Source organism: Choloepus didactylus, chromosome X (genome assembly GCF_015220235.1).
Source record: "Choloepus didactylus isolate mChoDid1 chromosome X, mChoDid1.pri, whole genome shotgun sequence".
Taxonomy (NCBI): Eukaryota; Metazoa; Chordata; class Mammalia; order Pilosa; family Megalonychidae; genus Choloepus; species Choloepus didactylus.
Window position 1 is genome coordinate 29,080,058 of NC_051334.1, and position 22,342 is coordinate 29,102,399.

Here is a 22,342-nt window from a genome sequence, read left to right on the forward strand (position 1 = left end):
CTAATGAATAAACTGGGATCATTATATTGTCTATCATGCATTTCCCCCACAAACTTGCATTTTACTGCATATAAATCAGAGCAGAACATTTCAAAGGACTTTATATAATGGATGAGCCAATTTTAGGATGAACTATATAAGAATAAGCCAGCTAAAATCTTCAGTTATACTTTAGACAAGATTATACATATATGTATTCTAAGTGAAGAGTTTTAAATACACTTGAACTTTTATTTACTTTGTTAAAATTTTTACCTCTTCAGAGGTATCTAGCAGAAAAAGTTAGCAAACAACAGCACCAGGTACAGGAAAATTTTTTCAAAAAGGATCCCAAGCGACAGGTAATTGCAGCAAGATTAGTGTAAAACAAATGCATTTATTATTTGCAATGTAACCCAATGTACTAAGAGATGGCATGTGTTTTATTTTAATTAGCTGTTTCTTTTAAAAGGTTGCTTAGTACAACTGTCTTGATAAGAAAAAAATTGTAGTCATTGCTCAAAATGCTTGTAGCAAATCTAGTTTTAAATTGAAGCAATTTATTCCAAAAGCAGTCTAGTACTGCAGCAATAATCAATGTGTTTTCCCTTAGCCCATACTGGAACTTTCCAAGGACTATTGTTAATTGCCTGTAACTAAATGACTGCTGGTGCCCTTAAATGTAACTCTTTGGCACTTGTTCATTTGTTGTGTTTAACCAAATGCCAGTTTCCCTTAGGTTTTGCGTAGCAATTTTGCTTTACAATTTTCAGTATTCAGTCTCAGTCCCTTAAAGGGGGCAAAGTGTATCATTTTAACAAAATAACACAAAGGCTAAACAGATTTAAAAGTTCTGCACTTTCTTTTTCTGTCCTCTGATGTTGAATTGTGCTGAAATGGAGTCTTTTTATTTTTTAAATACTGCCACTCCAGGCAATTTGAACTAGAGCCCAAAAGCAGATTCCATTTCAAAGGGAAAATGACATTTGCTGGGGCAACACCATTCGCATTGTAATGGAAAGATAAAATACAGTAGTGGGCCCAAATCATTTCTTTTCACTGAGACAGAATTTAACCCGTAGTAATTTTGTCCTGACCCAATGAATACGCAATAATAGGTGGCACTTAAATTAATGAATGTGTCTGACTTGGAGCAAATGAATGTGGAGACTAAATCGAATGCAACATTTTCTTTGAGAGCGTTTACACATGCTATAGAAACCAATGTGAATAGCTTAAATCAAATGAAAAAAATATTTAACCCGCAAACATTTATAATATGTAGGTGTGTATACTACATTCTTGCATAAAAATACTGCAGTAATTGAGGACCAGGCCCTGGTGTGTGTACTGTGGGGAAAGGACCTCCAAGGACGTTATGACAACACCATGTCTCTGCATGTCATCTGGGGAGAAATCTGAGCTATTTTCAGGATAGATTAGCTCCTTTGGATCAATTTTTGCTATCCCTATTATTAGTAAATGACTATCATATGACTCAAAAGACATTCTTGCTTATTGCCTATGCTCTATGTTGGTATATATAACTTTTCAAATGTTTACAGCTTAAAGGAGGTATTCAAGTGATACAAGACTATTTCCTAAGCTACATCAACCCTGCTTTCCTTTTCTCGTTACATTTCAGACAATACTATTGGTTGGCCAAGTAAATGGAGTATTCTAGATAATGTATACAATTTCTTAAATGGCTCATGACATCTAGAAATGAGAATGATTCACATTTGGACAATTACATCTCTAAAAAGAACAAGGACCTACTTTAGTACAATTTGTCTCTAATTTAAACATATTCAACTTTTAAAAGTAAAGCAAAACACAACAGCAAAAAAAAAAAAAAAAAAAAAAAACATGTATACAGACCAGAATTATAAATACCATCCAAAGAAAATGAGAGTTCCGTTTGTTGTATTAATAGGACTATGTTCAGGCATAGTTTTTGATTGTTTCAACTTTCCTAAATTAAAACTATTTGAAGAGATACAGGCACTTGAGGTAAGCAAAGGGTGTGCTTGAGGGCATCAGAGAAGAGTCATTCCCTACCTGGGCAGCTGTTCCTAACTCCCAGCTTTCTTTAGAGCTTCTCCCCACATAGGCCTTGAGTTGGAACTTACAATGGCTTTTTTTAAAAAATCAAGTTTTTAAAACATTGAGGTACGATGAACAGAAAATAAAATGCATAGATCTCAAGTGTTCAGTTCGATGAGTTTTGGCATGGTGTGTAACCACACCCCGAACAAGATACAAAAGGCTTCCGTCACCCCAGAAAGTTCCCTCTTGCACCTTTCCAATACATTTGCCCTTGACCCATCCAAAAAGCAACCATTTTCTGATTTTTATTGCTAAGGATTGTTTTGGCCTGTTCTTGGAATTCATTTAAATAGAATCATACAGAAAGAATCACTGTATGTCTGGCTTCCTTCATCTAACATAATTTTTATGAGATTCATGCATGTTGTATATACCAGTAGTTTATTCATTTTATTGCTGAATATATTCTATTGTATAGACATGCGGCAGCTTGTTCTTGTGATGATGATGGATGTTCAGATTCTTTCCAATTGTGGTTACTATGAATAAGACCACTCTGAGTATTCTCGTACCAGTCTTCTTGTGGATATCTGCTTATATTTTTCTTGGATAAATACCCAGGAGTAGAATTGCTATTAATAGAATATATTTATGTTTAACTTTATTAGAAACTGTCAAGAATATTCCAGTGCTCTACCACTAGAAATGCTTGCAGGTTGAAATTAAGCATTCTTGATTTTTTTCATTTCTTTTCTTATGCAAGAAATTTTATAGTGGTAAATTCCAAGTGTATAATGCACTAAATTAGAACCCAGAATGAATTTTAAAAGAAGCCATGGTCATATGCTAATCTTTCCCATCATATCCAGTATATTTTAAGTCAGATTTTCTGGTGTATAAATCACCTCTGGGCATAATTTAATATTATATTCAGCCTTCTGTGTGTGGTAGAGTTTAACTTATATTCTGAAAGAACAAGACTCAATAGAACCCACAGTATTATATACCCATTTATCTTTTCTGTTCACATAGAAGTGGGAAAATAATATACTAAAAAGCCTTGTGTGTTTTACCCCTGGTACTTTTGTAGTACTTTTTTGTGTAACCCCTCATAAAGTTCAGTAGATAAAGCTGTCTGATATTTATAAATGCAAAAAAAATTTTCCTGGAGGTATTTTTCAGTATTTCACACTTCATATTAATTTACTTGGACCTAGAAGATTTAATACCTCACTTTATTTTTCTTTCTTAAATTCATAAAATTCAGTCACTTTTAATAAGATTTTCTTCTATTTCCCATTTAATTTTAATAAGCACAGAAAATACATTTGATTAAAGAGTAGTTATATGTGTTTATTTTAATTAAACTGTTGAATTCAAAATGAAGGATTAGATAATAAATAGCACTGAGATTTTTTTTTCTGTAATTATCACAGAAAAAGTGATATCATGCACACACTCGCAAATGTTCTTCCGAGAAAATGTTGGCCCTGCTTTTCAGATTATTTATTGTTGGCACTGCATTGCTCCCCTGATAACTTCACCCCTTGAAGAGAAGTCAGGAGCGATTTTGTAACATGAGAGTAGTTGTTATTGTAAAACCATAGATTATTTTCAAGTTGTCTGTCTAAGCCTTTGTTGGCTGGTGTTAAAAAATAAAATAGATAAACTGCTGGTGCATTCTAAATGACAGAATCAGAAGTGCCATAATTTTAGAGCTATAATTTCAGAAATATTTGTATTTTACATTAATTAAGGAAACTAGGACTTTTCAAGGTAGTTGTCAACTGTAGAGAACAGTGGCTACCCATCAGTAAAAAAAAAAAAATGGAAAATGATGATCAAGGACAAAATGCCTACACAGGTTAAAGTGAGTTTCAAAATCTGTACATGGACCCTTAATGTCTAAATACCAGTAGCCTTGATTTTGTTACAATGTTCATGAGCTCTAAAGGAGAAAAAAGAAGTGAATATTTTATCCCCAAAGTTGCCTGATTCAATAGTAAAAGTAGAAATTGTATACAGGAGCAGAAAAATTCCTCTTCTGGATAGAATGTAGTAACATGCCTAGTAAAAGGGGAAATAAAAAAAAAGAATAAAAAAAAAAAACCTTTGGGAAAGGAAAATACTGCTGTCCTAGTTTGCTAATGCTGGAGAATGCAAAACACCAGAGATGGATAGGCTTTTATAAAACGGGGGTTTATTTCACTACACAGTTACAGTCTTAAGGCCACAAAGCATCCAAGGTAACACCTCAGCAATCGGGTACCCTCACCGGAGGATGGCCAATGGCGTCCGGAAAACCTCTGTTAGCTAGGAAGGCAGCTGGCGTCTGCTCCAAAGCTCCGGCCTCAAAACGGCTTTCTCCCAGGACGTTCCTCTCTAGCAAGCTTGCTCCTCTTCAAAACATCACTCCCAGCTGCACTCTCTTCCCTCCCCCCGAGTCAGCTCATTTATATAGCTCCACCGATCAAGGCCCACCCTGAATGGGCGGGGCCAGGCCTCCATGGGAACATCCCATCAAAATTATCACCCACAGCTGGGTGGGGCACATTCCAAGCAAATCCAACCAACACCAAAACTTCTGCCCCACACAAGACTACAAAGATAATGGCATTTGGGGGACACAATACATTCAAACTGGCACAACTGCCAACATATTACTGTGTGACACCCACTAGGGGGCCGCCTTCTTAAGTCCAATTAAGCATTCAGCCTCAAAGACTACGGTAAGGCCACTTTGACACTAGTCTATATAGGACGGGAGCCATTGTTCGCCAGCAGAGCGCATTAGGTATCCTGTTTGGTGTAAGCAGTCACCATAAGTCTATGCGGGGGTCCACACTGCTCTTCAGGGATGCTTCTGTTTGCCCCTTTCACCTCTCTGCCCCAGTCTCCAGGTGACAGCTCAGGTGGGAAGAGATCAAGATTCACAGTGGGTGAGTGCAGAAGCCTTCCTGGTTTAAAAACCTCATATCCAAAGGAACCAGTATTTCTTTTATCAACCCCAAGTATAGCTTCCAGGATCCCCACAGGGGATATGTTTATAACAAGAATTACTGTACTCAGGCAAGCCCCAAAGTGTAATTTTCAGTCAGGTATTTATAATTTTCTCAGTCCAGATACAATCTACAAATCAAGGGTCATTTTTACCATAAGCAATGTTGCTTAGCAACAGTTACCACATGCAACCTTATGTGTTATATTAAGGGAAGAGAGCTAGAAAGTTACCCAAAGGTCAGATTCTCACGCAGGAAAGGAAAGGGTTGTGTTAACCCTTCACCCACATCTGGTCTCATCCACAAACTGTCAAACCAAATTGAATTTATGATTTTCAATAGTATAATTCTATCTCATGATTTTTTTTTCAGAGCTAATGTACACAGTGGAACTTGCTGGAGGGCTTGGTGCTATCCTTTTGCTGCTTGTTTGTTTGGTGACCATCTACAAGTGTTACAAGATAGAAATCATGCTCTTCTACAGGAATCATTTTGGAGCTGAGGAGCTGGATGGAGGTAAGACAGGTTCCCTCTTTTATTGCTCTTTCTGAATATTATTCTTTGTTCCCTGCCTTTATTGAGGGGAAAGAAAAGTTACCTACATAACCATTGGCAGCAGTTCTTAAAATCTTTCAATTGTTCAGTTTGTAAATAAATTCATCTTTTATTGAGAATTATATGGGTTCTCTTTGGAGCCAATAGATATTTTCCTCTAAAAATTGTAAAGCGACACCTACCCCTCTTAGAATTGTATTCCAAACGGCACTGGCAAATTCTAAACTGCGATTGTAATGCCGTCAGCGGGTTCGTTTTCTCTCACCTTTGTAATCAGCACTTAAAGGCCAGCTTTACTTCTCTATAGGTAAGGAGTGTCTCTTTTAATTATGTTTGAAGTGAATCTCAATTTGTTCCTTGTTTAGACTGATCAGTGATAGTAAAATATACCCAGTATTTTAGACTTCCTCCGGCAATCTTTTCAATCCTGTTTATCTAGCTATTTTTAGATTGGCTAATTTTATTCCAAGTGTAGACGGACAGAGAGAAAAGTACAGAAGGTCATTGTTCCATAAGAATAAATCTAATATTTTTATTCAAATTGGACAAGTAAACATTGTTTTCATGGGTATCATAATTATTATTTACCTCTGGTCAGATATGAATATGTATACAAGCTCCCTAAACCACCCATTAGAGTACTTAAGTTTTTTTTTTTTTTTTCCTTTTTGGTCATTTGAAAGTGATTCATACATAACATAAACTTGCAAGCATATGCAAACTGACGCTGAATAGTGCAGATGGCAAAAGTTTCTCAGTCACGTATAGAAACTTTTTTTTCACCAACTGTCAGTTTTGCACTAAATAGTGCAAAGGGTGGTGGAGCAATTCCTCTGGAATAAACCCACAGGCAGAAATGTAAATTGGCAGATTTGTGAAGAGGAGCCATTTTTTTAGCTCCCTATACTCCTCTCTTTATACCCCTCTCCTGTTCCCATTAGGGTGACGTCAGAGCTGTGGCAACAGTTTTTATTTTTTTTATTTTTAAGTGCTGATATGCCTATTCTTTGTTTCTAACTTTCTTGCTTATTCATACAAAATATTATTTTTTTTTTGCTCCTGTTTCAAAGAGATATGAGAAAATTGTCTGTGTCAGAATATTGTTGCATGAGCACCAAGCAGAGAGTTAGACATTCTTAAAATCATTCTTGCTAAGCCTCACAAAAATTCTGAGGTCAGTGTTATAATCTCCATTTTACTGATAAGGCAATGGAGGCTTCCAGAGGTTAAATAACTTACTCAAGAAGATAACACAGGTATTAAGTGGTCAAGATAGGATTTGAATTTAGGTCTATTTCCAGAGCTTTTATTTTATTGAACACCGAATCCCTGTTATTTTTATGTGGTAAAAAGGTAGTATGTTCAGTACAATCTAACAAACTGCTGTCGTTTGCACAGTTAGCACAGTAGAAGAGATTTGAAAAAGCAGATAACCTCCACAAGTCTCATTTTATCTAATCAACCCTGTTTTGAATAAGTTTATTTTGTGTTCTGAATAATGAGTTATTTTACCCAAGCCATCAATTTTCAGTGCAGCTTTTATCTGTTATGTTCTCAATGGTAGAAGATGCTGGAATATAATAAAAATATGAACCATATGCAGCTGAATGAAGTTTCTTTTGGGGGGTCCTGCTAATTGTGAACACTTCATTAAGTTACTTGGATAACCTTACTTGATTTCATTGCTAATCTGTAACTGCGGGAACCTCACTTTATCTAAATTATTTTAAGTAAGAAAATAAAACAAACAGTAAGAAATCATATCTAAAGTTTGAAAAAGTTATCTCAGAGAGCCAATTTAGTTAACAAATACTTTACGAATTGTTAGAATCGTATCCTTAGGGCCATGTTGAACATAATCCGGGATTTAACTACTAGGGCTTTCCATGAGATGCCACTGTGAATGCATCAGGCCCAAAGAAAACCAAGGTAACAAACTTAATAATTATCAACTGGATAATGTTAAAGTACAAATAATTCCTCTAAAATATCAAGCAGAGCCTGCCAAAACAGTGATTTTTCAAATGGGTTTCTGTAAAGGATTTCTTACTGTAAGTGTAATCACATGTGCAACCTTCCTATATTAAAGCAGTCATGCTCCTGCTGAATCAGTGGTACTGGACCCCATCCTAAACTCTTCTCTATCCTGCAGAAATGCTCATCAGAACCATACTACAATAATAATAATAATAATAATAATAATAATAATGTAGCAGATTTAAAATCCTTATCTTAACAAAAGTAGGTGTGCATAAATGCAACTTCCATTAATTTTCTAATGCTCTAAAAGTCATTCAGCATGGCTCTTCAGTTCCCATTTCCACAGAAGGCAGAAAACATATAAGCTTGCCACTCCAGGATAACTCAGTAACTTCTAGTTTGGACTTCAGCTTCTTTTGGGTGAACATTCAGTTGAAATTTGCAATCTTTTATTTCCTTTCTCTTTCCCATTTCCTCCATGAAATGTTTCTAGGGAACTCATAGCTAGCTTTCTAGTAAGGGAGAAAGGCATCTGGTGAATCTGCCACCCCATTCTCACTTGAGTTCTGATTACCTGATCATTGGACACCAGTTGTTCAAGACCAAGATCCCTGCTATGGCCTCCAGTGACAAAGTTCACACACTTGTCCAGAATCTTCTCCATTGGGAATTTTAGAGATTTTTACCTGAGTTTCTAGCACCACAAACTCTTCTACACTCATACCCACCCTACCATAAACAAAACAAAACAAAACACCTCCTGCACCCATTGCCTCCTGCCCAGTGTTGGGTGAAGGATTTCTGTACAAAGCTTACAGTTTTCCAAGCTCTTTCCTGGGAAAATGTTGACACATATCTCTGCATCTCAGATTCTACCTCAACCCATAGGAGCATCTATCATCTCCTTCTCCTCCCTGAGGCCCTAACGGCCTCTTGTCAGAAATACAGGCAGCCTCTAAACCTTAGTCACATCCCCCTTAGAACCTTCTACACATGCTATGATGGTTGAAAAATTATCTACTCTTCCAGTGGTGGAAACCTTCTCTGACATCGTCAAATCCCCCCTTCTTCCTAGATCTCCCACAAGTCTTTTCCTCCAAAAAAGAGGTGGCTATTAAAAAAGAAAAGCCATACTTTTCAAATTCTTGGCTTGGTTTTGAAAAAAGATGAAAAGTCAAAGTTAAAGACAAGCAATGACTTTATTCTTGGCCATCATTGCAAAATACTCTTAGAACTAAGGAAAGGCAAAGAATGTTGCAAAGAACAGAAAAAGAAAGTTTGGCCAATATTGTGAAGGAATGTCCTACTATGGTACTGTCCTACTTATGATAATATGAATAAAAGACTCATTGACCACTTATTGAATATGTATTAAATAACAGGTGCTGTGTTGACTATTTTTTGATACTTAGAGTCACACAACTAATAAGACAATTTAAACTGAGATCTAAATGACTTCAAATCCCCAAAATTTCAGCCATTGTATCAGACTGATAGACAAGGTATTTGGCATCAGGGACACTTCTAGTCACTTCCTTTCAAATCATTACAGTGGGTTTAACTGGCTATATCAGTTCTACATCAGAAGGATTCTATTTTTCCAAGATAGTACATGTAGATGTTTTGCTCTCTTGCTATGTTCACATCCCTACATAACCTTATATTTTATTGTTTCCCCTGGGTTCAGACTTCTGCACTTCTCTTCTAATTCCATAACACCCCTGTTCTAGTTTGCTAATGCTGCCAGAATGCAAAACACCAGAAATGGGTTGGCTTTTTTTTTTAAATTTTATTTTGAAATAAATTCAAACTTACAGGAACAGTTGCAAAAACAATACATAACCCATACATACACAGAACTCTAGCATACCCCGACCCCCCTCCTCCAATACCCCTATCCACCAACTTTAACATCCTGTCACACCACCATTTCTTTCTTTCCCTCCCTCCCTCCCTCCCTCCTTCCCACCCTGTCTATCATCCATCATCTATTGCTCTGTCTTCTGAACATATGAGAGCAGGCTGGATTGGCTTTTATAAAAGGGGGTTTATTTGGTTACACAGTTACAGTCTTAAGGCCATAAAGTGTCCACAGTAACGCATCAACAATCAGGTACCTTCACTGGAGGATGGCCAATGGCGCCTGGAAAACCTCTGTTAGCTGGGAAGGCACGTGGCTGGCGTCTGCTCCAAAGTTCTAGTTTCAACATGACTTTCTCCCAGGATGTTCCCCTCTAGGCTGCAGTTCCTCAAAAATGTCACTCTTAGTTGCACTTGGGGTATTTGTCCTCTCAGCTTCTCCGGAGCAAGAGTCTGCTTTCAACGGCCGTCTTCAAAATGTCTCTGTAAGCTGAAGCTCCTCTCTCAGCTCCTGTGCTTTCTTCAAAGTGTCCCTCTTGGCTGTAGCTCCTCTTCAAAATGTCACTCTCAGCTGCACTGAGTTCCTTCTGTTTGTCAGCTCATTTATATGGCTCCAGTGATTTAATTTAGACCCACCCGGGTGGAGCAACACCTACATGGAAATTATCCAATCAGAGTCATCACCCACAGTTGGGTGGGGCACATTTCCATTCAAACAACCGAATTCAAACGTTCCAACTTAATCCCCACTAATATGTCTGCCCCCATAAGATTGCATCAAAGAACATGACTTTTTCTGGGGGACATAATATATACAAACCAGTACAACCCCCCTTTTGAATTCACATTTACTACCCTATCTTCAATTGTATTTATATACAAATAATTCCTAGATCTAAATCTCCTGTTCCCAGTTCTCTTGTTTTAGTATCACTTTTCTAGTAATCTATTGGTTATTTCCACTGATCAGATATCCCGAACCCAGCTTATAAATCCAACCACCCCTCACTCGTTCCTTGTCCTCCACCATTTTATACCTCAGTTCCTTTTATCATCCTCTATCCCATTGGATTTGCTTTCTCCTCACCTGCCATCTCCAATTAGCCATCAAGGTGGGTCAATGGTATCTCTCAATATCTCTTGAAAACACACTTTCCCCATTTTCATTGCAACTGTCTGGTTCAAGCCTCCCACCCATCTTCTTGCCTGCTTCCCTATCCCTCCATTTTATCCTCCACACTCTGCTGGAATTCTCTTTCTAATTACAAATGTAGTATGATTCTTTAAAAAGAAAATGTCTCCATGTTGCTACCAGAGCATGTCCAGAGCAAGTCCAGGCTTTTTAGCTCAGAAAACAAATGCTGTCAAAAAATGGCCCAACTTACTTTTCCAGCTTGCTGCCCCTATGGAACCTGACCATGCAGAGTACCAGTTATAATAAGATGGTGGTCTTTGGAAGAACACAGCTGTTGTGAACTGACCTAAAACAATGTAGTCATGCATAATTCTCAGTTTCTTTTGAGTAAATGAAGTATCCACAATGTTAGGGAAAGGAGAAGCTTAGCTATTCCCCCACTATCTTGATTCCAGGATATAATGAAAAAAAGCTTTGGACCAAATTCTGCTGTGTATACATTTATTTAACAAAAGTCCACAACCCATCCTTTACACTTGAGAAAGATCCAACTCTGTCCTTTTGTATATGTGTGTGTGCTCCAACAAAACCTTACAAGAAAATATCCCCTAAGGCAAATAGGACAATATTCCAGTGGCAGGAATTGGCCAACCATTTAATGGCAACCAAGTATATTCTTCATCAGGGCACAGCACTATTTTGGAATCAAGCTAAGAACAGTATCTCTCAAGGAGGCATGCTACTGCCCCACCCCTAGATTTTTGCAGGTGAGAGGTGTGTCTCTAAATTGTTACCTAATGTATATGTCTTGACTAGCACTGATTTCATCATGAATAAACCATTTTCAAGAGCCACTAATTTTAGCAATGAAAACCCATTTCTAACATTGTGTTAATTAATGAAGCATCTAGTTTTGATCAGGAATAAAGATATATCATTTACCTATTCTAGAACCTTCTCTCTGGTGAGCCCAAGTAGGCAATGTCTAGCCTGAATCAAATATGTAAAGGGACAGAGAGCTCACACTCTCACAAGGAAGCCTAGTCTGTTTGTCATGCTTCCTGTATCTTCATCCATTACAATATTAGACATATGGTTCCGGTTAATCCATTCTTGCCGTGCATTATAAGAGACCTCCTCCAAGTTCACATAAATCTACAGATCCATACTCTTGATCACAGCTGTGTAACCAACCCAGGAATATTGGTTACAATGCTATGAAGTCAACATCTTCCTATGTTGTCCACAATGATGTCATTAGAAAAGGGCCAAATCAAGAAAAAAATCACGATATGGCATATATAACAATCCCCTGATCTACTATAATATAGCCCTAAACAAATTTTTTAAAAAAGAAAAAAATATAAAGTTAATTTAGCCATCTTTAGTATATTGCTTTCCCTTCTTACATACCCAAGTCCAGCTATCAATTCCTGCAAACCTACTGGTTTCTTCTGGTTACACATTTGAATGAGCTTTCACAGTCATTATTATTAACATGATTTTCATTACTGCTTAACATTTAGTGAATGATTACCACTTTTAGAACATTCTGCTAAGCATTCAATATACTTCATCTCATTTATTTATTTCTGTGAAAGAAAGGCTCAAAGACGGAATCATTAAGAAAGGAATTATTACTTGCAGAATTTTGCAAGGATGTCCAGAATTTAGAACTGGCTTTCCAAATAAAAAATATAGCAGGTATTTAAAGAAAAATAAGGTTACAAAGTTACAAATAGTCTTAATAGGGAAAAATGGTAGCTTTCTTATATGATTATCTTATTAGTGAGATGTCAATACAGAACAGCATAAGTTTTAATTAGGGAATAGCTTATGGGAACAGGCTTAAGGCTCCATTTATTTGGGGGAACTAGTACTAGATAGGGTGATTCTGCTTTATATTTGTTTGTTTTTCTCAGAGTGCAAAGTGTTTTCTTATCTTCCTGACTGTGGGGTGTAAAGAGTGTGTTGACCCATAATGATGGCAGGGCAAGCTTATAAGAATCCTACAATCACTAACACTACTCCTGTTTTAAAGATAAAAAAAAGAGAGGTTTGCTACTCTTACTTTGGGAAGTATGACAGGTATTGGACAAAATGAGTTAGAGCAGTCTTTTATAATCTCTACCCCTTTCCACCCCTGGAAAATGTGAACATCATTTCCCTTTCAGGCATATGGAGAGAACTGGTGTTTATGCGATGTTAGACCACAGAATTTAGTTTTCTTTCTCCTTCAATTACAAGGTCACTCACTATTCAGTTTCAGAAATTATTGATCTCATGACCATCAGTGAAACACAGTACTTCTGTAACTCCTTTAGCTATCCAATAGGGTATACTTTTTTTCTGTAATGATTAGAAACCTTGGATATGCCAGGAACACCTAGAATGAGTTTTTGAATTCCAGAAGGAGAGATCTAAAGTTGTTTTTGCTATATGACTTGCCCACGGTCATAAGCTGTGAAGTGATATGAACGAAAGCCTTCTTATTCCAAATCCTGTGCTCTCTTTACCACTCTACTACCTCTTACCTCTTTAAGACTTTTGCCGTTTACACTGTCCACAGCCCTCTTACTCATGCAAGGGAAGGAAATATATCTATTGAATGTCTCCTTTGGGCCAGGCATTGCTATATGGTGGGGACTCATTTAATCCTGAACTTCTTCAGGAAGTGCTATTTTATAAATCAGGAAACTTAGGCTCAAATAAGTTAAATAACAAGTAATGACAGTCAGAATTTGAACTCGGCTGCTATTTTCTCCACTATATCACACTATAAATATTTTCATTAATACCACATTTAAGTGTTTGAGACCCGATGGATTCAAATAGTCCAGAAGGATACCAAATGGCAAAATTTGTAATCTAGAACAATATTGTAAAAATTTTGAAGTGTAAAATTCAAGCGGCTTTATATTAGACTACAATTGCCAGAGGTGACTATGGCAGAATTGAAATGACAAGTGAAATTTATTATGATAATTACATTCAATAATTGCAAAATCAAAATATTAAGATTATATACCTAATGACTATTTATTCAGAGATATGTTTTATCTCTGCAAGTTTTTTTTTTTATGTTTGTTTTAGTTCATTTAAGAACTTTCTTGTATTTTACAATTAACCACCATCATCATCTACTCTAGGTTTCGCTAAGTTATATAGTCCCAGTTTTTATCCTCTAGCTTTCCTTCTGGTGACATACATGACTCTAGCCTTCCTCTCTCAACCATACACTCAGCTTACAGTATTGTGCTACCATTACACAGTTTTTTGCTATCTGTTTCCGAACCTTTACAATCAACCTTATTAAGCATTCTATCTTCCTTAAGCATCAATTCCCCAATCTCTACCCTCTTTCTATCTCTTGATAACCTATGCTCTCAAATTTAACTCCCAGAGTTTGCTCATTATAGTTAGTTCATATTAGTGAGCCCATACACTATTTGTCCTTTTGTTTCTGGCTTATTTCACTCAACATAATATCCTCAAGGTTCACCCACATCGTCGCATGCATCACGACTCTTCATTCCTTCCTACAGCTGCACAATATTCCATCGTACGTATACATCATAGTTCACCCATCCACTCATCAGTCGATGGACCCTTGGGCCACCTCCATCCATTTTCTGCAAGGTTTTTTATTTGAAAAAATCTATATCTTGGAAATGTGAAAAACCCTACAACAATAAATCTGAGACATGAAAAATAAATGTTGCTTACTTTTTGAAAGCTCTTACTTATTCAAATTATGTCAATGCTAATTTTTAATCACACTTTTCTGTGCTAATATGCCACATCAAACATACAAAATCATTCTATAAGGCGAGGTACACAATTCATCTTTGAGCTCTCCTCCATTCTCATTTTGGTAACCCATTTGCTGAATGATAGCCTCTGTCACTAGTCAATTTAACTTTTGTGACTTATAATATTTGAGAATAAAAAATTAAAAAATGGCCATTTGCCAACTATTGAATACATGTTTAAAGGTCAAAAATTCCCAAAGACCTGAATGTTAATTTCAAGCCATTTATAATGTCAATAATTATCTTTCCTAGCCCAGATATAACATTCTCCATTTTGAGAAGGGAGTATTCAACCTACATTTTTTTAAAAACTGTGCTGTTCTAAAGAAAATCCATGCATCCTTGGCTTCCCAATGCTTCCAAAGAGTATGTGGCTAACACCCTTCCATTTTTCAAAGAGAAATAAAAAGTTATCACCTTTCCAAACCCTTTTATTCATTCCTGATACACAGTTCCATATTCTCCTCCCCCCATGAAAATTTCTTAATAATATTTTAAATTTATGCTTTTATTTCTTTATTTTCTCTCCAGAGTCCAAACTTCTTTTTTTCCCCTCAAAAATATTTTTACAGAACACCAAAGCCAGTTAATTTGGTCAATTTAAGGAGAAAAATATGCTGGATCAGTTGCTTGGCTTCAAGTAACAGAATAATTAGTTTACTGATTGATTTAGTTTGTTTTTGTTATTTGGGGGAGGGGCCCTCTCAGCCAGAATCTCTTGATTTATAAGAAGGTCTTGAAAAGGGTAACTTAATGACCATCTTTGAGATTATGAAGAACTATTACAAAGAGTTTGTAAGCCAGCTGTTTTCCATCTCCACAGTGGACAGGCTTACACTCAAGGGCTTAAACTACAGAAAATAAGATTTAGAGAATAAGGTTCAGAATAAAAAATAGACTCTTCTACTACCCTGTTAGGCCTGACTACATTTAAATTGTTCAAAAACCTAAACTGAATTTAAATGATCATGGACTTATCCTTTGAAAATATTAATAAAATTTTGCTTTTTCTGTGGTTACCAAAAAATCCACCCTTTCAAAAGCTTCACCGGTCACATGAAACTCATATACATTAATATTTGTCAATGCATGTTCTTAAACAGGTATCAAAAACTGTCTTAGAGTATTAACCAAGGTGCATATTAGTACTTAATTCAGCTGAAAATTGGGAAAAGAGAAGAAACCTTAGAATCCATCTGATTTTGAGTCAGAAAACATGCTGTATCTAGTAAGGTACACAGAACTGTGCTTGCAGTCTGACAACTTTCAAATCAGGGGTTTGTTCTATTGGTAAATAAATGCCTAGCCCATTACTGTTCTGACATAGACTCTGGTGGAAGAGAGGAGTTAGCTATCAATCAAGTGCCCCATTAATTTGAAGATGTTGCTGCAAATGCTCACAAGGGGCTTTGGAGCCACATTAACTACCAGGATAATCTGCATGTGAGCAACTCCATTTTCTCTGGGAGATACTAGCTTAAATGCTATAAAGTCATCCAGATGGTATAAAGAGATGGAAAACTGCATTGAGGCACCAGTTCCTTAAGGTTAATATGATTATTGCATATGTTTGTCTAGGCAAGGATCTCTCTCTCTCTTTTTCTTTCTTTTTTTTTTTTTTTGGATGAAAATGGGGATTTTCAGCTATTTTATTATGAGCTCTCAACATAGTGGGATATGCCCTCCAAGCATCAGGATCATTTATAATGGAGCTGAGACTTCAAGGTTTAACTTTCTTTATGCTCTGGTCAATTACCTGGCAGCTGACTACAGCTTTTTGATCCCATTGAGACCTCTGGATGCGTAGACCCTGTCCTAGAGCAGAGGTTCTCTGTGTGGTCCCTTGGACAGAAGCAACAGCTTCTCCTGGGAACTTGCTATAAATGCAAATTCTCAGGACCTACACCAGATCTACAAAATCAGAAAGTCTGGGGGTGGGGTCCAGCACTCTGTGTTTTAACAAGCCCTCCTGATGATTCTGATGCAGGCTCAAGTCTGAGAACCACTTTCCTAGAGGAGTTTATAAGGACTCTAAGATCTTCCTTTGAGTCACATTGAAAAACTACAGTTCAAGACCCTTCCAAAGGAGCTTTGCTAAACCCTTACACTACTGTTCTTAGTGATTCCTTCAGGAATCCGGGCAGCATGGAATCTATATCTCCAAAGCCGTCTCTAGTAGGAAACGGCCTGGGTCTCGAGAAAATCCCCAGACTGGCTTTAGGATGTGAGTTATGTGGTGCCAAAATGAAAAACCATTCACTGATTTATTCAGAATATCTTTTTGAGCATCTACTAAGTCCTAATCCCATATCTCAGGCAAGGATCTTGTAGTCTAAGAGAGAAGATGATATGTGAACACAGTAATAAAATAAATGAGAAAAGAGATCATTCAGACTAAGGGAAATCAAACTCCACCTCAAAGGAAGCAAACTACAGATTTAGCTGCTGGTTATTTAGACAGTGGGTAGCCATTGATATTTTAGGAGTCACCATATGACATGATCAGTGGTGATGTTTGGAAAGATAAATTTGGTGACACTCTATAGAATGGGCTAGAAGGAAAAGGGACTGGAGAGGAAAGATCAGGTAGAAGATGATTTTAACAGCTGAAAAGTTACTAGGGCCTGAATGAGAATGGGGAATTGAGAAAAGAAAGCATATTATGGAAATAGAATCTAAAGGAATTTTACGAATGAATGGCTATGAGATTATTGGTAAAGAAGAGGGATAAGTGGAACATGCATCAGAAGTTTGGAGACTAAAGTGAGATTGTTGCATTATTAAAATTAAAACGGAAAAAAAGGAGAGGTCATAGCAGCTTGAGATGGCAAGCTTGTTGTGTTGTACACATGTTGAGTGTGAGGTGCATGCCAAACATCCAAATTGAGGGGTACAGGGAACTGGAGGGAATGGGAGGACTTTTTGTAGTTCAGGAGAAAGAGTACAAGATTGGAACTCTAAATTAGGGAGACATCTACACAGACATGATTGTTGATGTCATGGGAGAAAAGGAGACTTTTTAAGGGAAAGTGGGCTGAAAGAAAAATGGAGCAGGCCATGGAAAAGAGTCTTAAGGAATGACAGCAGTTATGGGTTGGAAGAGAGGTTGTGAATGGAAGAGGCAGGGGGCACCAAAAGAAGACAGTGTCATGTAAGCAAAGGTGATATCTAGCTGGAACTTACCAGTATGGAAGCACCAGTTGTTTATATCAGTTCTGATTCATAAGTGCTCTGTATATATTGATGTTTGCTTTGATCTGGTTTTTAAATATTTTTAAGCCTAGAGAAGACAAAGGACAATGAGTGAGGATCTAGTCATTACATGCCCCTGATTTGGGGGAACATCAACATTTTATAGTACTTTGTGGCAAAATGAAAGAGAATGGTTTCTCAGGAAGAAAATAGGATGTGCATGACATAATTCTACAATCCACAATCTGGCTTAAGGAACTTTCCCTTTGCACCATGACCCCTGTACTGCTACTGGCAATGCATTTATCCCCTAGAAATGGACTGTTGATTTTTCTGCATCTCCTACTAGACCAGAAGCTACTGACCAATATTGAAAGAAATATATTTCATAGGTAATGCATATGAATACACAATGAATGAATATTTTAATTAAATATTAACTGATATTACTTAGTAGTTTTGTTGTGTGCTATTTTCTATGATGTCCTACTCAACAAAATGGGACCTATAGACTGTCTTCTGGGATATGGATGGAGCCTTGATACAGCAAATATAATTATTCTTTTTGGTGAAATTTGGATTTTATTGACAATGTGTACAACTCTATCCTTGTCAAAAAATAAAGAACATACAAAAAATATAATAAATTAAAATGATTATTATTTTCTAAACTTAAAAAAAAAAATCTTCAATAGCTAAAGGTTTTCTTCCAAGGATCCTGTAGTGGAGTTGTTAGCTTCTTATATACCTGTGTTAACTTTAGGTATGGGTAGCTGTTTGCCCTGACAAATTATAATCAGAATGACTTCTAGGCAACTTAGGGTTATCAGGCTACTAGAATGAACACAGAAATATGGATCTCAGGAAGAGCGCTTTGGTGCTTCTGAAATCAAAAGGAGGGAGCCAAAACCACTCACTGCAACAGTCAAGATTGTCCCTCTATCTTTGTTGTTTGTACCCTAAAGTTTTAAATTCCATGTCAAATGTAGAGTTCATTTTATTCCAAAATTTATGAATGTTTCCATTCAACTTGTTCAAATAATTGAGTACACTGATGATCATCAGGGAAGCACAAGAGGGAGCTAAGGATATTGATATTTGTAAATGCATCATATTGAGAGTATGTAGAATTGAAGTGAGCTATGAATCCTGATATCACGTTTTAAAAAGGACATTGACAAATGAGAGACTACCTGGAGGATAGATGATTCTTTTTCTTAAAAACAACAAATGAGGAAATAGGGATGTTTATTTTTAAAAAAATTAATATAAAAAGCATGATAGTAGTCCTCAAATATTTGGAGAATTCCCTTGTAAAAAAGAAGAGTGAGTAAAGAAAATCAGATTTGAGTATTGTTTCTTTCATTTATATTGTACATTTTAATTTTTATGATTAAACTGATTAGTATGATGAAAAAAAATTGACAATATCTTATGTGTAAGATAGGGACCAGTGAAAACAGTATGTTCTTTTCTATACTCATTCAGTTTAATAAAATTCTTAGTGCCAACATCCAAGAACTGGGTCCTGGTAAAAAATGAATTATTCCAAATTTGTTTTTTCTTCCTCCCCAAAAGAAAATTAGCACAGTGAGAACAATCTAAAAATCATTCCTCCACAATCAAATCAGGTGCATTTTTTTTCTCTCTCTCTCTTTTTCAACAGGATAAAAAAAATGACCAAAGATGGGATTAGATGACTACAAGATAGAGTAAAGGCATATTATCCAAACATGTTGCTTTTATAAGCAGTCAAGATTCTCTATGATCTGTGCATTGAAAATGCTAGAAGTTAACATTTTATTGCTCTTTTCATTAATTTTTCTCTGAACTGTTTTCCCAACAACAACAAAAATTAAAATGTGACTCCTTATGCTCCCAAATTAGTTCCAGAGTCTTTGGCATTACTGGAATCTTCATGAAAAGTACTGAAGGATATTTGGAGATGTTTTTGGGAAAAAAAAAGTGAATGTTTTCGTGTACTATTGTTTTCATTGTAAGATAGTGACTTCAGCTTAACTCTGTAATGTTTCTGACAGACAATAAAGATTATGATGCCTACTTATCATACACCAAAGTGGATCCTGACCAGTGGAATCAAGAGACTGGGGAAGAAGAACGCTTTGCCCTTGAAATCCTTCCTGATATGCTTGAAAAGCATTATGGGTATAAGTTGTTTATACCAGATAGAGATTTAATCCCAACTGGAAGTAAGTTCATATTTTTATTTGAGAGTTTGCATATTCATGTATGTGTTTGTGTAATCATTACTTTTTAAGGCAGAACGTCTTTTATTTTAATTTTTGGTTCTTCAAAAATTGTATCCGTTAATTTCTGAAGAAAGAAATGTCTTTATGTGTTCATAAGAAATTTAAACATCTGAGGAGCTACTTCCATCATTCTCTCCATATACAGTTCATTGTATAAGCCATGATATTTAAAGAAAACAAATGAGAGATTTGTACCAGGGGACAATATTTCTAACATTGGGAAGAGCAATGCCCAAACTCTATTCCAAGTAATCATTGGCTATTTTTCTTCTTCTCAAGACATTACCCAACAAACAACAACTCTCAATTAATGTGTGAAAGAGATTCTACTGGGGCTTTCTGGACCAAACGTTTAATTCACTCATTCTGACAAAACCTTTTCTCTTTTGTAGCATACATTGAAGATGTGGCAAGATGTGTAGATCAAAGCAAGCGGCTGATTATCGTCATGACCCCAAATTACGTAGTTAGAAGGGGCTGGAGCATCTTTGAACTGGAGACCAGACTTCGAAACATGCTTGTGACTGGAGAAATTAAAGTGATACTGATCGAATGCAGCGAACTACAAGGAATTATGAACTACCAGGAGGTAGAGGCCCTCAAGCACACCATCAAGCTCCTGACGGTTATTAAATGGCATGGACCCAAATGCAACAAGTTGAACTCTAAGTTCTGGAAACGTTTACAGTACGAAATGCCTTTTAAGAGGATAGAACCCATTACACATGAGCAGGCTTTAGACGTCAGCGAGCAGGGGCCTTTCGGGGAGCTGCAGACTGTCTCGGCCATTTCCATGGCTGCGGCTACCTCTACAGCTCTAGCCACTGCCCATCCAGATCTGCGTTCCACCTTTCACAATACGTACCATTCACAAATGCGTCAGAAACACTACTACCGAAGCTATGAGTATGATGTACCTCCTACTGGCACCCTGCCTCTTACCTCCATAGGAAATCAGCATACCTACTGTAACATCCCTATGACACTCATCAACGGGCAGCGGCCACAGACAAAATCCAGCAGGGAGCAGAATCCAGACGAGGCCCACACAAACAGTGCCATCCTGCCGCTGTTGCCAAGGGAAACCAGTATCTCCAGCGTGATTTGGTGACAGAAAAGCAAGGGACACCCCGTCCCTTAAAGCTTGAGTGGAGTCTGCAGTCCAGTGCCTGGAACTAAATCCTCGACTGCTGCTGTTAAAAACATGCATTACAATCTCTAGAACACGAGGAAAAACAGGGTCTTGTACATATGTTTTTTGCAATTTCTTTGTAGCATCAGTGTCTTCCTGTTTTACCATGTCTCTTACCATTACATTTTTTGACTTTGTTTTATATGTCATTGGAATTTGTATATTTACATTTTTTTAAAGAAGAGACTGATGTATAGATAGACAACCCTTTTTTGCTTCATGAGTTTAGTCTTAGAATGGGTTTCTTATTTCTTTTTCTTGGTTTTATTTTGCTTTTAACATTTCCTTGGGGTGCTTGGACAAATCTATCTGATGGGACAAGGAGCACCGTATCCTCTCTCGGGTTCTGCCTAGGATCGGCAGGACCACGTCGGCCTTCAGAGAGCAGTGCAACAAACGCCAGCATTGCCATTGGGAAAAACACATATTTTGAGAAGAACAGTTGTTCATAGGAGGGCCCCGCCAATCAGAGCCCTGAATCTCTTCCTTGTCCCGCCTCATTCCCCACCTCTACCCTTCTAATGGCAGCATGATGTGTAAACTCTGCGGAGGGGTGGGGGTGGGTCTAACTGTCTTAACATTTGATTCACTGCTGGTCAGAATACACTCCAGACCCAAAGGTGTGCTAGTCACTTGACAGTGACCGCTACAGAGTGCTAAGAAGAAAAGATCAAGGGCATGAAAATGGGGGAGAGAGTGTGTTTCCGTTTTTAAAATGAGTTGATGTACCCTTATATATATATATGAAAAGAAAACAACGAAACAAAAAAACAAAACAAAACAAAAAAAACGACAAAAAACAAAAAGAAAAAAGAAAAAAACGCAAAAAAAAAAAAAAATCAAGCCCTATATTTGATCACTTCCTGGAAAGGCATGAATGTGTTTGTGGCTGTTTTTGTTTAATATTCTACTTCCTCTTTTCCCTCTATAATTTTTCTGCAAATGAGATTATGTGCAAATGCCAGGCAAGTTAACTCAAAAGGGTGAATCAACGCACGTCGAAATGAAATTTACTTTGAAGGCTTCCAAACCAAAGGGAAGGACAGGATGTGTCATCAAATATGTTTTGTCACCTTGTATTATACAAAATGTTATTTTCTAAAGAGTCAGAGCAAATCTGTGAAACTTATTATGGGGTCCCTTTGTATTTAAATGTTAATTCACTGTATTTTATTTTCAATGCTACATTTAGAACCAAGTCTTTGTTTCAGTTTGTGAACAGAAGCAACACATTAATAATATCTAGGTGTTTCAGTAAGAACTCAGGAGGTCAAACATATATGAACACCAACAGAAATCAGTATTTTCAAAATAAAAAA

The 22,342-nt window shown here is 36.8% G+C and overlaps 1 protein-coding gene across 1 annotated transcript in view; it reads left to right on the forward strand.

Moving 5' to 3' along the window:
* Positions 1-20,942, forward strand: part of IL1RAPL1 (interleukin 1 receptor accessory protein like 1) — a 1,449,662-nt gene extending 1,428,720 nt beyond the window's left edge. The window contains exons 9-11 of the mRNA XM_037821603.1: positions 5,400-5,543; positions 19,601-19,771; positions 20,224-20,942. Coding sequence (XP_037677531.1) covers positions 5,400-5,543; positions 19,601-19,771; positions 20,224-20,942 — 1,034 coding nt within the window. The remainder of the gene's footprint in view (positions 1-5,399; positions 5,544-19,600; positions 19,772-20,223) is intronic.
* Positions 20,943-22,342: the final 1,400 nt, after the last annotated feature.